At 40.8% G+C, this 18,856-nt stretch overlaps 1 protein-coding gene across 2 annotated transcripts in view; it reads right to left on the bottom strand.

The window, feature by feature from the left end:
- Positions 1-18,856, bottom strand: part of LOC114570760 (collagen alpha-1(I) chain) — a 143,812-nt gene that overhangs the window by 82,160 nt on the left and 42,796 nt on the right. The window contains exons 5-7 of one of the 2 annotated variants that reach the window (XM_028601288.1): positions 18,674-18,808; positions 18,416-18,568; positions 18,173-18,253 (exon numbers count right to left, since the gene is read on the bottom strand). In XM_028601288.1, the coding sequence (XP_028457089.1) occupies positions 18,173-18,253; positions 18,416-18,568; positions 18,674-18,808 (369 nt within the window). The remainder of the gene's footprint in view (positions 1-18,172; positions 18,254-18,415; positions 18,569-18,673; positions 18,809-18,856) is intronic. The other variant, XM_028601289.1, reaches the window with a different exon arrangement.

Here is an 18,856-nt window from a genome sequence, read left to right as displayed (position 1 = left end):
CACACCGAGAGCTTTCGTTTTGGCCAGTTTGTGGAAAAAAAGAATTTACAGAGTAGCATTGTGGTTGTTAAAACAGCGCTATGTGGAAACCGCATCCAGACAGAGCAGATTGAAATATTGCTTTCTTCATATTTATGCCTGTTAAGCTGATGAGACATTGAGCTAACACCGCTACTCCAAATATCAGTGGTGAAGTTTACGGGCAACAGCCGCTGATGTGCTTTTTCACCAAGCAGCTTTGGAAACACTGTTTCTGTGATGTGGTGACGGCTGGGAATCACTCCGCTCCAGTACACTGAGAAGATGTCAAAACCCATTATTATTATTATTATTATTATTGACAATGGCTGGTCGTCAAGTGCAATCATGCATTGGGCAAGAGCCTTGTTATTTTTTTACAGCCCAAAATCTCCAAAGGGCTGGCATTGCTCCTCTTCCGTCGCCTGTACCTGCTTGATGGAGAAGTTATTGTCACGTTGCTATGAGGTGGTATCGGGTGCGGTAGTATCAGAGTAATTTTATGACTATAAGTACTAGCATCGGTATCTGTGCATCTCTAACCTTATTCAACATGTGCTTTATTAGGGTTGAGGTGTGCAGACTGTTCATGGCTTTATAGTAAACTAAGGGGAAGTGTGTCCTGATGGCGGTACAATGATGGCGTGATAAATGTTTTCTAACATCTCATCTGAATAAATCCTGCTAAATGAATACAATTGTTAATGGATAGAGTATACACAGGGTCCAAAACTTATTTGTCCACCAGCCAACAGTCTAGTGAATGTTCAAATTTTACCAGCCGCTCAATAGATTACCATTGTTTTTTGTTTTGTGAGTAAAGAACATCTACCAGCCACTTGCATATTTTTACCAGCATTTGGCTAGTAGATGGTGCTAATTTTGGGCCCTGGGTATACAGTACATTTGGTCAGCAACAATGTTTCTGTATCTGTGGCACTCCAAATTCTGACCCTACAATCAATCTTTGAGAGCTAAACAAAAGTTGCCATTGGGCGAGCACAGAGAGCTGGAAACATGATAAATACAAAGGTAACATACACATTTTATGAATTAGTACAGTTATTATAGAGGGGATCTCAGGTTTACTATTTGGTTACAGGCACTTGTTAGGGCAAAAATCAATTGACCATGCTCTAATTGTGTTATCAGAAGGAATAATGTGCCCAAACGTTACCCAGAAATTATCAATTGAACCTGGCTTTCACTTATCAAATCTGAAACATTAGAACAATAGTCAGTCTTAAGTACAGTACCGGCAGTGAAACCCAGGCCTTGGTGGAGGGCTGGCTGGGTTTAACGAGGGGCTGAGATAGGCAAGAGAGCAAACACTGCGCCCCAACTGAAAACAAAGGCCCTTTCTTTCTTTCTTGTCCCAGGCCACAGTCAGGCAGCCCTTCAGTCCCTTCAGCTTATCTCCACCCCCTCCTCCAGTCTGTTAGATATCCCTATGAACACCAGCCCAGGGCATACTTAGTTGGAGTACTATGACACGTTGGCAAGTCAGTCAGGAGCCAATAGCTGTCAAATGTCCAAAGAAAGATTAAATATCACAGTATGACATTAAAGCTCCTTACTGAAATAGCTTTGACTCCTAGTATGAACTGTGAATGCAGGCTGGCAGGCTCAGTCCCATTAGCCAGGCCTACTAGCACATCTGTGCAATGGGAAGTAGGCTGGCTTGGACAGGGCCAAGTGGAAAAAAGTAGGAACCCAGTGTGGTGATTCTGAAAGTAAGGCTGGATTTATGCCTCGGCGTCAAGGTGTATTGACAGTCCCAATATGGATGCCTCTTGTAGAAGAATTGATTTACTTAAAGTTCAACAATGAATTTTACTCACTGATACCAACAGAGCATTAGACGTTAGCTAAACAAGCTGTAGAATAAATAAACGCTCTGAAGGGAGCTTTCCAGAAGGAGGAAATTGGGGTCCAGTTTTGTAAAAGTGGACAGGAGGAGCCAGAGATCAAACCCTCATGATGTCAACAGGGTTATCTTGAGTTAAGCTTGAGACAGAAAACCTGCATTTCAAATTGGAAGCATGGACTTTTAAACCTGAGGGCATTTTACTGTTAGCGAAGGTCTAATATAAGATGCTATTGAGTGGCATTTTGGGAAGTGAAAGAGCCAGTGTATCAGAAGCTTTATTATCAAACCTTTCTTCAAGGTATCAGAACCTTGTTGGAGAAAACACAAGCAGCTAAAGCTGACGAATGGCCCCAGGGTGTAGTTACATATTTGAGGAGGTAAACGTCAGGTATGGGGTTGCCTATGCAGCTAAACAGGCCCCTGAAGTGTGCTTAGACTCCGTTACTATGCTGTAATCCCCTACCACTCAAGTCTAAATACATTTTAAGGACCTGGGAGGATAGTTAGCCACTGAGATTTCAGCTAACACATTCAGAATTGATCCGCTCTACACTATGTATGTTAACAGTTATGTCAACATGACACCTATGACTTACTGCAAATGACAGAGGTCTGACAGAATTTTAACCATACGTTAGTGTAATGAGAATGGGGGCAACACCATGAGCTGTCATCAACATTAAACCCAACGTCAAAAGTCAGTATCTTTGTGACAGTGGCGTCAAACTGCACAATTAAAGGCTCCACATAATTTTGTAATTTAACTGTTTTAGGTGTTTATATTCGTCTTATAATTTCTAGGGAGCGGAGCTGTGGAACCCTATTATTTTCGTAAAGATTATTATTCCGTTGATAAAACTGATGCTAAAGCCTAAACCGTATATGGTGGGAGTGGGGGGGGGGTACCATTTTTAGGACTGGTCCGATCCCTGCAAGGACCTTGGACACAAAAATTCAGCCACTAGGTGGCACTATAGCAGAAAAAAAACGTGTTTGGCTTTATAACTCCCAAACTGTACAACGCACATTAAAATAATTTTTAATCGGATAAAAATTCCGCAAATTAGTTGAAGATTGAAGATGGATGACTGACAGAGGAGAGTCATGGTTGAACGCAGTTACAGAACGTAACCCGAATTCTCCGTCCAGCACAACGCACCAGGCTCATGAAACTGATCAAATACGAATCAAGACTATATTACTGTATAGCCTATTTAACAACTAAAATGTTTTCAGAAAGACATTTTAGTGTACTTTTTAGCTGTCATTTGAGAAAGTTTGTGACCCAGTTGCCATTTTCACTTTCCTAACAAAAAAGTGTGAGCACAGACCCAACTTGCATTTGTCACTTAGAGCTATGTTGTTTCGTTGCGGTGATTGGTTGTAGATCACCTTTTGTTGCTGTGATTGGTTGTAGATCTATTTAATTGCTTCCAAAGGTACTCCTTGATAATGCCTCTTGGAATTGAACATTAAGTGAGAGGTTCCAGATTAATACACATTTGGAATTAGTCTGGCTATGCCAGGCTACCGAGCAGGCGCTGCATAGCATGCATCCGAGTAGTTATCTTGTCAAATAAAACTTTAATAATCTCAGTGAGTAACTCTATAAACCATTATATTATGTGCCAAGACAATATTTACGCTCGTTTTCTGACAATCTGCTCTGCAGTAGCAGGCTGAAGCAAGCAAAGACACTGTGCCCATTTAATGTGTGTGTTGTTCAGGCCTTGGTATCCTAACTACACAGTCTGATTGGAGGCTCAAAGTGAGTGTGTGATCCATAGGTGAACGAATGACAGTCAGCGTATCAAGTGGATCAGTCTGTGTCAGTATGCATGGCTGCAGGCTGATTAACAGACAAAACAATTTTAATGCTCCCATAATGCTCATGTCAGACGAGAACTCTTGATTTATTTTCCTACTTGAATTGAAAGCTTTCATGGTCATGCGTATGTGCTTTATCAGTGTTCAAACCCTGAAACCCAAGTTAAAATGTAAAACGGTTCTCTCCTTAATGGGTGTTCTTAAAATACACTATATAGCCCAAATAATGCAGACATTTTTTTGTGTGGGGTTGCTTTTCATCTTTTTATTGTTCAGGTTCCTTATTTCCAATGAAGTGAAAACTTTGCTACAGCATACAATAATTTAGACAATAGTGTGTTTCCAACTTTTGTCATGTTTAAGCAGGAAAGCTCCCTGAACAAACTATTGACCCCATGTCCCAGTGTACAAGCCAGGTCCGTAAACACATGGTTTTCCCAGTTTTGTGAGGAAGTAGATTCATTAGCGCTGAAATGATCAGTCAATTAATTGTTCAGTTGACAACAATTTGATACTTGAACATGTGTTTTAGTACATTATCAAGAAAATATGCCTTAAAGTTGCATCTCAAATTTAAGATTTAACATTGGAATGTTTGTCTGACAAAACAAGCAATTTGAAGACATCACCTTGGGCTTTGGGAAATTCAGATTTTTTGTTTACAGACCTAACGCTGAGTCAGAAAAAATAATCAAAAACACAATAACCAATAATTATAATGACTGAAAATCATTTGTTAAAGCCTAGTTGGCATGATCGGACAAGAAATTGGGTGAATTTGTCGACATATATCCCATTTATAAAAACAATATACTAAATTGACTGGGTTAACGAACACACTAGAAGTATTGCTCATTTCACTGACTTTTTCCAACCTTCAGGATAGCCAATGCTCCAACTTGCAGGGACTTGAAACTCCCTAATCAATCACACTGTCACATGTTTGTTTTTACTGTCTTAGTTACATCATTGCATGTTATACAAATTTGCCAAACTCTTTGTTTTTCTCCTTAAAAATCATATTTAAATGAAGCACTGGTCACTTCAGACTGCAATCAAATCAAAATTAAATCAAAAGATATTTTTAAAAGACCTACTGAATGAGGACAATCACATTAGTTCCATTAAAAAAAAAGTATTTATGAGTGTCTACCAGTGCTGCAAGAACATGAATATAATGACTCAACTTATCTGCCACTATCAAACAATATTTGTGAGACAACACAGTACATTAGAATTAGGGCAGATGTTGACAAGGGCACATCTGGACTAGATTAATAGTTATGACAAACCACTGTGTCCTTCCATCAGCACTCCTCAGGAGTCTGTCTGCATGTATAGCTGACAGAATGTGAAGTCTATGGCGGCCTCACAGCCTGACACAAGCGCTGCAGGCTAGAGCGATATCAACACACACACACACACACACACACACACACACACACACACACACACACACACACACACACACACACACACACACACACACACACACACACACACACACACACACACACACACACACACACACACAGAGAGACAACTAACACTAACTTCTACAAAAGGGCTAATCAAACGGCAAGGTCCGTAAATCTAACCAAGACACAGGTATGCAGACTGGCTGGGTCTTGCAAGCAGCAGTAAGCAATTTGGCCTGGAAGACAGCATGATGACAGTGGTCTGATGTTTCAAGAATAAGGATAGGAGTTTGAAAGTGTAATAAAAAACTGAACAATGTGAAGAACTGCTAATAATTTTTTTATGATTATTAAATGTTTCCAAGGAACTTAAAACAAACAAGGAAAACAGCAACAGAAGGGGCCACAGTGAAGAAACAAATAGCCAGTGAGCGCTGAGGTATGTGTATGTGTGTGTGTGTGTGTGTGTGTGTGTGTGTGTGTACACATCAGAATTGTCATGTGCACACGAGTGAGCGTGTGACTTTCTACTGTGACTGTGTTGCTCAGCAGCTCAGCAGGTTGAGCGTGGCATTAACACGGTCATGGTCGGGGATTTTATTTGCAGCGGGACCACCCATGTTAAAAATGCCACTGTTGGATGGGATCAAAGCGCCCACCAAATCACCAGTGGTGGTCCTGGGATATAAGATCATGAAACATGTTGCAGGGACAAAAGAAAGACCTTGACATTTTCAAACCATGAAATTGCAGTGTGACCTCTAGCTGGCTTCCAATGCAGCCTTTCTCATCTCCACACGGCATTTTTTCTACTGTATGTTTTTGAATACCAAAATCATAGGAGTTGTGTCTTTCTCCACTACATGTGCTCTGATACTGCAGACTAACTTTACTGGAATTACTGAGTAACAAGGAATGAAAGAATCCGGCACACAATACTTGAATGTAATTGATATAAAGGAATAACGCTATTAAGCTGGACAATTCTCGCCATGACATCACCCACAGGAAAACTACAGCAGGTGCAACCTTGAACTTTAAAACATCAAAGACAAATCTTTAAGAGCTGTGATTCTGTGTGATAGTGTGATAGTGTGTTAATCACACAAACATCTGTTCGGATAGAAGATCAACATCCCCATCCCAGTAAAATGAAAAGCATTGCCACATTGTGCCCAACACAGTGGTCTGCAGAGCATTACACACCCTACCTTTCGTCAATGTAGAACAAAAGCAAAGGGAACATTTAAATTGATAATTGCAGCATGTGTATATGGTTACACCAGGCAGTACCTGTCCTTCCCGGCGCCTTTGACCCTGCACGTGCAATCCATCTAAATCCAGCAACAGGCATCCCAGCAGCAAGTACCATCCAACATGGTGGAGCATGACTGCAGGAGACACTGCTGGTCTGTCTGCACTTCAGCTCTGTTTACATTTACCCACAGGCAGACCTCTGCACAGGAGGCTGATCCAGCTCCCAGCAGACACACCCACACACCTACTGGGTACACACCCTTCCACTTGTACCAACCATACATCTCGTAAAGACAATGCATCTAATCTAGTGTATGTAGGACAGAAGCCCAGCCCATTAACCCTAAGGGTGGCCTCTGTGAACATGAGAAAAAGCGAGACAAGAACACATTTACAGGGAAACTGACAAATACAACTGTAACGTCTTCAAATCTGGGACAATTTATATTTCAAAACAACCCAAAGTCTTTTAACTAATAAATACATTATATTACTTTCACCCACAACCAATCACATTAAATCCTCAAAGTCCAAATTGTTTGACACCACTCCGCTAACCATAGATTAAATGCGAGAGTGAACATCTGATCGCAGCGAGCTATTGAGATATGACGCTAACCGCAACATCACGGGCAACTAGAAATTCCGTTCAGCTGAGGGAAGCAGAACGAAGGAAAACAGGGACAGGGATGGTGTGAGGGAATCCCGGCTGCCTTCACACACTGGATGGATTTGGTTTGGAGGGAGCCTGCACACAACTAGACCTAAAATAAAAGAAACCTCTGGAGGGGAATTAGAAGAGGGGGGAAAGCCGCAGTGGCCAGAGTCAGCAAAACAACCACAGTTGAGAGACCATTTGAGGGGAAATATTCACCAAGGATTCTCTGAGGTTGGCTTGATTTACATGCGAGAGAGGAGACCTCCTCGACATGAAAGTCAGCGGGGTAGCTCCCTGTCACAGGAAGCATTACATCATGTCTTTTAGGAATAAAAGGAAAGCTGGTCTAGCATAAACAGCAATTTAAATAAACGAGAGCAGAGGGAGGTTGATTCGGGGTGAACAGAACCTCTGTAGGCGCTTTAAAAACTACGGGGCAGATGTGCGGGGGAAATCAATGATCTCTTTTTAATTCTAAACAACTTCCCGGCACAGATCGGTCCTCCCCGTCAGATAATGGCTTCCAGAGATCTCCACTGTCTGCACTGAAGACGTAATCCTTTGCATTTTAAGAGCGGGGCCTGTAGTGCAGGGTCCTTACGGTCCTCATTGAGAGGGTTAGCACTGGGAAGACACAGAAAGGAGAGTGATCGCAAGTTGCTGATGTAGCACTATTGTATTGTGACAACGCTCCATCACCTAGCATTTAACCAGAGCCGATTTATCTTCACAGCATAGATACCCCATACTAAATTACAGTTGTGGAAAGGAAAATTATTAGTTTGAGCATGTTGGGACTTCTCACGTTGACAAAATTGTTCCGCGCCTCTTGGTGACAAAGAGAAAGACACAACTAGAGCAAGAACTCTTCCTTTCTTCTGTTTTCATCTCCTTATAAATCCTCCTTCTCTTTTATCTGAGAATCCCCTCTTTTCAACAACCCACTTCCTCTTGTACTCCATGATTTGAGGGCCTTCTCGCTTGTCTGTAATTACTGGATTTTATATTGGAAACAGTTATGAACATTGCCAAGCAGATGAAAAGTTACTGATCAATCTATGGTAATACGCATAAAAGAAAAGCTTGACAGTGTACAGAACTTCTTGTTCATTTAAAAACCAAAGCATGGCATTCAGATGCTCTTTCATAATTTTTTTCTTCTTTTTTACAGCAAACACAATGCATGTTTCCTCGTCATTGTGTTTTCATTTAGCAAATAGTTTGCACAAAATCTTGTGTTCTCTTTGTTGAGTCTTTGATGCAGCACGCAACTCAGAGCAACCCCCAGAACAATGTGTTTTAGCCCCAGAATCTATCCCATCAGATGGATTGTTTGGGATTGTTTTAATATTAGTCTTTTCTTCATTACAGTGTACTGTCCCTTCTGTTGCTGCGCTGACATGTTCATGTTTAAGTGTGTCATCTTCCTACAATGCCAACGGTTTGGTTGAAGAGCTCCAAGTGTGAAAAAAAGACCTCAAAGTGTTTCATGAGACTGTTAATTACTTGTGTTGGCCTTTCAAAAATAGCTCACTTTACTGAAGTATTTCAACCGTTTACTTAAAGCAGAGGTTTCCAAACTGTGAGGGGGAGTTGAGAGGGGTGTGGTGATGGAGAGACATCCATAAATCTGCTTAGAAATAATAAAACAAAAGACACTTCTTATTACTCCAGAACTTGCCTAAGAATCCTTGGGTTAAAAAAAAAAAAAAAAAAACACGCATCAAGGTAATACAGTGATAGTTGTCTGTATATCCATGGTCACATTGAAAACAGGAACTGCTATGAGCTAATTCTGCATACTTTTAATGAAGCCAATTTGGCAAAATGTAAACAAATACAGGCTACACTAAAGAATGCTCTAAAGCACCAACCTTGCTTTTTAAAACTTCATTTTCTTCTTCCTCCTACCATCATCATCACCTCTGATGCATACACCAATGCACATAACACTGACAAAACAGAACAGAAAAAATATGAAGCTGGGAGACTGCATGACTGCCTTTCTACAGTACCAGATGGTATCTGGCCATCTTTCAGCACTATAATTAAGGGAATATTACGTTATATTACAATATCATCAACACTGCTTACATGATATACTTTTCTCTGTCTCCGCTATGATCATAAAGCCTGACAGCCACTAATCACAGAGCTCTGCAGACACAGTTGGAGAGACCTGAGAGAACTGTAACTATCCTGTTCAGCAGAACCATCGTGTTGGAGCCAAACCCAGCAGGATTTGCATTCGCACGCTGGCAGAATACTGTACAAAATCACAAATAGAAACTGACAACCTGACATGGTTCACTCATCTGCTGATGGGCCTTACTGGAGCTTCTTGGCTGGCTACAGCAGATATTTAAAGAGAGTTGAAGAGGTCTGTCAACACATCTACATGCTTATAGCCCTCTTGGTTGCTAGGAAACCTGGCAGATTTGTTGTGATGTGCAATCTTGTTTTCCAACACAGCAACATTTAGAGGATAAGAAGGGCCAAACTAAGTGAACCGTATTGAGATCAATGATGGAATGTGACGCTTGCTGGCATGAGAACGTGTTTGTGGCTAAAGATGTGAACATGACAGGAATGTAACATATAGAACGATTGATTCTGGCTTTGACAGTTAAGGAATTATATCAGCTTTTTGTCCACACACTATGCACTGAACAACAATCAACAAGAGGTGTTCAAAAGAATAAAAACACAATAGAGGCCAAAGGCCTGTTTCCATTGTGGTCCTTAAGATGAAAGGGGAATAACAACACATGGACTAAAACATTGAGGACAAAGGGGAAAGGGGTCAACTAATAATCAAAATGTAAAACAGATAAAAACACAATAGAAACAAAAAAAATAACTAAATAAATACATAAAAATAACAAGGGCTAAGTTCCCAGACAGACAAGCAGACACACAAACAGCCGTACAATATTCCTAGTACTTCAAGGACCTTTTGATTTTGTTTGATAACCATTGTTTTTATTGAAGATTTAAAATGAAAGTAGGAGGAGCTCAACACTTTCCCATACAGCTCTTAAAATGGCAGGGCCTGTAATGTGTGGAACTCCCTCTGGTGGAATAGCTGTGCGTATCACTAATTTTAGAAAAGTAATTACATAAATACTTGGGTGCCAGGTTATTTCTTATCTTATAAACTAAACACAGTTTAAGTTGGGAAACCCTCTGCTCCACTCTGAGCCACCTAAGACTGGAGAAATGGTCAGGAAGAAGATGAGTTCTAAGATGGAGTTTAAGGATTACTCTGATCAGTTTATTTTGACAGATCTGTAGCTTGTCTTTGAGGCCTTTAGTAGTGCCCATGTACCAAGATGTATGGGCATAGTCAAGATGGCATTGAACAAGAGCCATCGGCCAGGATTTTCAAGGTGTTACTACCTAAAGAGGCTGGATATTCTTGCCAGGAACTTAGTCCTTTGGCTTACCTTTGAGATAATTCTTCGGGCCGTAAAGTCCCCTGATAGTTTGTTGTCCAGTATACAGCCCAAGTAAGTGACCGCTTCCTTGGCCGCAATTTCAACATCACCTACGACTACCCTAAACCCCATAAACTTTTTCAGTTTTTCTCTGGACCCAAAAAGAATCAACTGTTTTGCCATGGTGGAGAGACAGCTTGTTATTTGTTAACCAAGCACTGAGGTTAAGGAGTTCGAAACTAAGCAGCCTTTCCACCTCTGATTTCTCTTTATGAGAGACTAGAATAGCTGAGTCATCTGCAAATAAAAGCAAATTACTATCTATGGCTGACGGCATATCATTGACCTATAACAAAAAAACAGAGGACCTAAAATACTCCCCTGTGGAACTCCACAAGTTCATTTAAGTGGTGAGGACAAGGTCCCTTGCACATCTACCACCTGTTCTCTGCCAACCAGGTAAGATCTCAACCACTGAAAAGATGTACGAGAAAATCCCAGAGCTTTGAGTTTGTTCAAAAAGATATCATACTGAACCGTATCAAAGGCCTTTTGGAGGTCGATTAACACCATGCCACAAAAGTTCCCCTTTTCTACCTCTTTCCTAATAAATTCTGAAAGATAAAGCAGATAGGTATCAGTGGAATGGGCTTTTCGTCGGTCGACTCTCTCTACATCCCAGTTATCCCAGGAATATGTCTGTTTCTCTACCCCTTTAAATATTTTAATGATGGAGTCTAATCCCCAAAGACTTTGTACATTATATGTACATTTCATATTATGCTTATCTACAATAAATATTTGCATATCTACAACGAAGTCTCTCCTGATTGAAATCCCTCAACAAATCCTGCCATGATTTCTCCTTCTGCAGTGATGGCTCCACTGTTCTGTTCCTGCATTCATACGTCTCCATCGGTGTCATCTTTGATCAAACCCCAAAACTGCGTTCTTCCATCTCCCAAAACATTGGCCATCTTCACCCCTCCTTCCCAGCCGCTGAAACACTCATCCACGCCTTCATCACCTCAAAACTGGACTACTGCAACAGCATCCTGTACGGTACATTCACCAAAACCCTCAACAAACTACAATACATCCAAAATTCAGCTAACTGTCTGCTCACGCACCCCCACACCAGAGATCACATCCCTCCAGTCCTTCAAATCCTCCACTGGCTCCCCTCCTCGCCCCTGTGACCTGGTCCAAGCACCGGATCTTTTAAAGTGCTACATAAATAAAATGTATTACTAAAAAAAAATAGAGAGTCAGAGAGGAAAGAGCTGTCTTAAAAGACAACTACTGGCTTTAATATTCCTTAAAACAATATAAACCTTGAATCAAATGACATGCAAGGTAAAATGTAGTGATGAACCCAAAGAAACACATCTGCAGCTCTACTGAGATGCAGATGTGAGATCAGCCTGTTTGATTCAGCCTCATCACTCTCCTCAGGGATGTTTTCAGCAGCAGCTGTTTTCAGTGAAAAAGGTCCAATAAAGTCAGTGTACACCACTCGCCCAGCACCAAATGGCAGACGGATAAAGTTAGCGACTAGTTGGTGAAGAACATCAAACATAATGAGCTAATGAGCTAAAAACAGATGGTGGAGACTTAACCAGAGCTAAAGGAAGAATATTAAACTTACACTCATCAGGTGGACACAAACACGACTCCAAACAATTTGAAACTGTTAGCCAACATGTCAGCCATACCAATATTATAAGATTGTAAAATGTCAGGTCTAGTTCGTCTGCCACAAAAATTAATTAATGAATTCACTATTATACAGTTAAAAAAAAAAAAATCAATTCAACAGGACCAGCAATGTCATTTTTTTTATTCCACACATTCTTCTTCCTTGTCAAAACCTGGCACCTAAATTGCACAATGCAAACAACCACAATGCAAGTCACTATTGACAGTTTGGTCAGAGATTCAGGTGTGTTATGTGTAGAATTATAGTTGCTGACAGTTAAAATTGCATTGTGTTGCAAAAAGGGCTTTGTGCAGTCATTGAGGAACTCTGATGAACAGAAAGTGCATTGTGTACGAGACAGATAAGCAGAAAAACAGGAAAGACAGTTAGGAAGTTGTACCAGACAGAGGCCTCAGCCCAAGCACGTGTTAGGTGAAGATAGCGTCTCTGCCGAGAGGCAGCAAGACACCGCCCTGTGAGGAGAGAATAAGAACACAGGGAAAGCTCAGATTGAAGCTCACTCGGACAGAGACTGTGGTGGACCGAGCTTCAACTTCATGTCTGTCGCTGGGGAAACTTAGACTCTGTTTGCGAACCCACATTGTGTTGTAACTTTTAAGCTGGACTCAGTAAACTTTGCTTAACTGAACTCTTCGTCTCAGATTGATCCTTGTGTTTTGGGTAAACTTAAGTCCAATCAAAGAAGGTGCAGGAATTAATAAATTGGAGTCAGATTTGACAGGCCTTAGGGCCTCATTTGGACAAATTCCCACAATATAGGCTAGTAGCAGCTAATGTAGTCGATGAAGAGATGAGGAGCTGGCTACAGAGGTCTGGTAAGCTCACTTCTTTCTAACTTCCAGATTTTTGTAAACTGACTCAAGTGACATCACTAAAAGGACAATATCAGATTTCACACCACTCCCACTGAAACCACAAAAGGCTTTATACTACTTTTTTTTCCCACATATGCAGTAATTATACTGTTCAACACCTGTAAACAGTCTTTGATGTGTAAAATCAGTGGAATTCCCCTTTAATGCCTCTTCAAATTTCCATTTCCGGTCTTTGCATTGTTCTAGATCAAACACTTCTAACTTCTGTGAATTCACAAAACAAAGTCTTAAAAGGCCAATTAGAACAAAGACACTGATAAAAGATGCTGCTCTTATCAATATTTTTGTATAAACAATGCATCAGATAATTTACGTGCAATATAAAAAGATGTTGCTATAGTGTCGAAACAATTATCACCTAACTGCAGTTAGCATCGTTCAGCTCATTGTTTTGGCTGATTTACTCTCTATAATCATGCAGTTTCCCAGCAGCAGCAGGCAGATGTTTTCAGCAAATACGCCCTGATAAACCCACTGTATGCTACCTGTACTGTCAACATAGCAACATGAAGCATTTAGCAGCAAGACATTTCCCTTTGAAGTTGGTGGACAAAAACAGAGCAAGAATATTGGACCTACATTTGTCTCCGCTGGGCAGAAACATGACTCAGAATTAAGCTGAAGTCTGTTTAGTGTAAGGAAACACTCTCAGTTGAGGGAAAGGGGTAATTTGTTAATTAGCAGCCTTAAAAAAAGCTCAAACAATACTCAACCTTTATCAACACCTACGCTTTGCTAGGACATGGGAATTCCACATAGGGTAAAGTCATTTAATAAGCCACTCTTGCAGCCTTTACATAGAATACGACATGGACCCTGGTGGATTGACAGAGTCATGGAGAAGTGTCAAAATGATGGATCATTTTTTTCCACCTATTTGTTTTTGTCTCAGCTTGCCAGTAAAAAGCCATTGTTTGACAAGTTCTATGAAAGAGGCTTCTCTAGGGACCCGAGTGGAAACACTCGGTTGCTATAACTATTTATAAAACTGAAAGCCCTCAGACAAACTGGATTCACTAGTGGTAAAAAAACAATCAAACCCAAGCTCTGTCATGCGCTCTCTCGCCCTCTCATTCTGACATACACACATACTGTATATGCAAGGAAATCCACATATCTACAAACATAATTTAAGAGAATAAAAACTTTAGGATCAAGCACATAAGTAGGGCTGCAGATAGTTAGTTGACTATTTTTCTAATTACTTGATAAATTGGCTGGTCTCTAAAATGATGATGTCTTTACATTAATGTAATGCTTCTTTTGTTATACCTAAAGTATTAAGCGTTTCGATGTACAACAAACATGTTTGGCATTTTATTCTTGATAAATATCTTAAAAGATAAGACAGAGTACTAGAATTTACAAAAGAAAGTAATCCTGACTAATACAGGGCATGTGGATTGTGAGGGTTCAAAGCCATCAACATACGCTGAAGTTCATAGCTCTGGCTTTGGAATTACATGTTTAGCTAAGGTCCCTGACCTCCACGAGTGTTTAACATCTTAGTGCACATTGGAGGAGCTGTACATTAACTTGGCGAGTGCCATGTCTCTAAAGAGAGCACCTGTCAAGGGAGCCGGTGGCCCCAGACAGCACATGCATCAAAGTCAGGAAACCCCAACAACGTGGCCCCGCAGTCAGAAATGTTACGCTTCAAAGACGACAGCAGCAGACCTTAGCGAATGAGAAATAGATCTTGCTAATGTAGGAGCCTTGTTTAATTTCTTTTTTCTTTCAAATGTGCAGATTCTGAGGAGAGCCAGAGACAGGATGGCTGTACCTCCACAGGTCTGGTCTGGGTGGATGTAATGAGAAACAGGCTGCGGTGTCCAAAAATCACTCCCTCATACACTCATTCACCATTTCCTAAGCTGCAATGAACACTTATTTTAACCTGTTGACGTTTTTTTTTTTTTTACACTAATAAATTGGCCATTTAGTCTATAAAATAGAAAGAAAAAAAGTGAAAAAGAAAAAGGTAAATCTCTTCGTATTGCTTGTTTTGTCTAACCAGCAGTCTAAAACCCACATATATTCAATTTACTATGATATAAAAAGGCTCAAACAATAATTTTTTTTACTTGGTTAGAGGATTAGTTTGCCTTTTTAGAATATGCATTTAATAATTTGATACAAGATGATTCATACAACTGTACAGTGAATACAGTATGTAGCTGGAGCCAGCAGCTGGTTAGCTTAGCTTAGCATAAAGACAGGCACAAAGGAGGCAGGGGGAAACAGTTGGTTGAACAGACAGAGACAAAGACACAGAAACATAAAGACAAGGAGATGCAAAGAGAGAGACAGACATGAAGCCAGAAGAGACAGATGCAAACACAATGAAACAGACCAATAAAAACAGATGAACAGAGAAAGACAGATAATGAGAAGGAGATGCAGCCAGCTGAAGGAGATTTTAGTAACTATTAAGACAGATCTGGTGCAGCTTGTTCCTGCAAACATTCTCTACAACTCAAAACAGCAGGACAGGCCTTTGCAGTCTACATAATCCCAATGGCATCCCAATGCCATCCTGATGGAGAAACTCTGTGCCTGGAGTTGGCCAGGCATGGCATGCTGGTTGTGTTCTACATTCAATACACTACTGTAATATGAAAAAAAACAGATCCATGCTCAATATTAAAGGCGTTTTGCATAGACATAAAACATGTAAATTCAAACCAGCTTTGCCTTCTTTCATTTCCAAGCGAACGGTCTTTGCTTTGTTTCCATTTCAAAGATGTGAATATTCCAGAACACGGTTTATTCTTTAAGTGCCAGTGTAAACAACTTTATGTATTTCAGGAACTGTATTTTGTTTGATCTGAACGATTAAACTTCAGTGTGTGTAGTCATAATAAAGCCAGCTTATTGTAGATTTTGATGTACTAATCACTTAAAAATAAACATTATTAACACAAGCTTTAAACATTGAATGAAACATTATCATTACTTCCTTAATGTGATGTATTTCCTTTTCAGACAGCAATTTGGGCTCCCCTCAAACTGAACGTCAAACTACAGCCATTCTGGCCTGATTCTAGAGTTATCTGGTCGACCAGTTAAGTGGTTTAATCCATTAAGTGTCTGGCCAGCTTTATGTGGACTTTGTAGTTACACCCATTATTGCAACAATTGGGAAGGTAGCCTAGAAATCTAGACGCACCCTAGCGGCAGCAAATTTAATTTGCAGCCAGGGGGGTCTAGGCACTCTTCGTTGGCTTGCGAGCTGGAAAAACCAAACTCTGGTCAGGCCAATCACATTGTGTATAGAGTCGGTGGGCGGGCTTATGGCTGCTGCTGCTGCTGGGAACAGCGGTCTTCTGGAAGACTTGGAGTTAAGCTTTTCTTTGAGAAAAAAAACAAAGAACGGCACTGAAATCATTCTTAAAAAAGGAAGATGTTTTTCTGAGTTTTGCCGACCGGATACGGCAAAAGTTTAATCTATCAACTAGCTCCGCGACCTTCTTTGTTGCTCTGCCTGGTTGTAGCGTTATCCTATTGCGTGCAGAGGGAATTTGAAAGACAACGGTTTATCCCGCCCCTCGGATTGAGCTCCGTCAATGGTGAGTACCCACATCAAGATGTTGGGTCTGGCTTGTCAGGCTATTGGGAAGGATGATCGACAATACAAAAAAAAAAAAATAATAAAAAGATCGGGTAGAAATTGCTTCAAACCTTTCCTGCTACAGATTTCCCACCATGGTCAGAAAACACAGGGGAGACACTTTGTTTCTCTTACTATGCCTCTAGAGGCGGTTCTCTCACTCGCTCTACCACACTCACCACGCACACACACATGCCGGCCCTGCTATTCCCTTAAAGAGATCAACGCACACACTAACGCACAAGTATAAACTTCAGGCCACTTAAGTAGGCTACGGCAAAAGCTCTGCATGGAGCCTCGGCAGAAGCATAAATCTGAACAGATCTTCATGTCAGGTGTACAATAAAGGGCTGTAATTATTTTTGTTCTCTACAATAAATATACACAAGCTTTGATTAATCAATAACCATGCAGATTTCTTCTTAGTTCTAGTTCATTTCACACTACTTGTCTTGTCCAAGCAACAGTCGTTCTATTAACTGACATACATGTCAAAGAAAAGCATATATTCTTCACATTTAAGAAGCGGGAACCAACAAATATTTGACATTTTTGAATTAAAAATGACTAGAATGATTTTTTTAATTATCAAAATCGTTGCCAATTGTCTGTCGAGAAGCTATTTGATTACTTAAGTTTGAAAAGGTTTTTACCAAGTTGTTTTGGTCCCACATGCCCCTAAAAGAAAGAAGAAAAAAAATACATGGGAAAATGATGATCTCCATAGATTACATTAGGTTTTCTTGCAGAGATTAAAGCTCAGAAAAACTTCTCAAACATGAAGGGAAGAAATAGGGAGAAAATACAGAAACTGCTGATCATACGCCATAAATAATTCAACCAAAACGTACAATTACACAGTGGTTGAGTTAAAATACCGTAACAAAAAACAACATCAATACATTGGCTGATTGTTTTCTATTTATAAAAACCATAAGAAATGTGCCCTCGCTACAATTAATCAAAACAGAGCTTCAGCACTGAGATGAGCCATTTTGCAGGCCACAACAAGACCAGTGAACAGACAAAGACTGATGGACCAGAGGACAGGTCAGGCACGCACACGCACACACACACACACACACACACACACACACACACACAGTTGACCAGTCAGCTAAGGACAAGAGGTGGGACGGCTGGTTGGTGCCTCTGACGCCCAAAGCTCTGCACCGCAGCACTAATTAATGACAGACACTGGACTGGTGGTTTTACAGACAGAGTCTGATTAAAACAAAATAGAAGCCAGTGAAACCAGACAAGCAGTTGGTATAAACGACTGTAGCTGCCTGCCTGTCCACAGCTGGAACTGATCACCATGACAACTGGTCAGCTGCCCACACTCTTCAACTAGAACTCCGGGGCACAGCTGTGAAACCAGGCAACCGCATGTTTTTTCTGTTTGTTTTTAACACCTCAATGAACAGGCAATTTTCAGCACAGATTTACAGAGCACTGCAGGCACCAACATTTCCTACTCACAGTTCTGACAAAACTCAACAATGACTCGTCCTTGAGATTCCCCAGCAGGTCCTCCAGGTCATTTGAGGACAGCAGTATATTCTGTGTGGGAACAGAGGGGACCATTTTATTTTTTTATATATATATATATAAAAAAATAAAATAAAAAAAGACTGCTCAGAGCTAAACCGATGATCAACCAAACACCCAGAGTTGTTAAAGTCACCAGACTGGATCAAGATCACAGGAGTCAGTGCCTCTTACTTTAAATCCTCCGATGATCTTTATCATGCTTCGTAGTATATAACAGGTTCTGCTGTCAAAAGTATTAACTGCAGGAGTCTGAATGTCTGGGCTGTGGGCTTCAAAGGGCATCTGACTTCCCCTCAAACACCTCGGTGACATGTCAGAGCCGAGCTGTTTACATAAGTCAAAAGCCACACTAAGAGTTCATTTCACTTGTGAAAATGACATGATTTTTCCTGATCTCTTTATTTTTCTTTTCCATTCCTCTTTCCTCACCTCCCTGGCGTTGTTGGTGCGTGGGGAGCGAGGAGACTTGGGGGCGCTCTCACCACAGCGGGGCGGGTGGCGGCTACAGTGTTGCTGGGCTGCTTCTGGGTCGCCCATCAGGAAGCTCAGCTGTCGGAGATGACCCTGCAGAGACGGAAACATGAAACACAATGTGAGGGGTCAGAAGCACAG

The sequence above is a fragment of the Perca flavescens genome, chromosome 16 (assembly GCF_004354835.1).
Source record: "Perca flavescens isolate YP-PL-M2 chromosome 16, PFLA_1.0, whole genome shotgun sequence".
Classification (NCBI taxonomy): Eukaryota; Metazoa; Chordata; class Actinopteri; order Perciformes; family Percidae; genus Perca; species Perca flavescens.
This window is presented reverse-complemented; position numbering and strand designations above follow the sequence as displayed.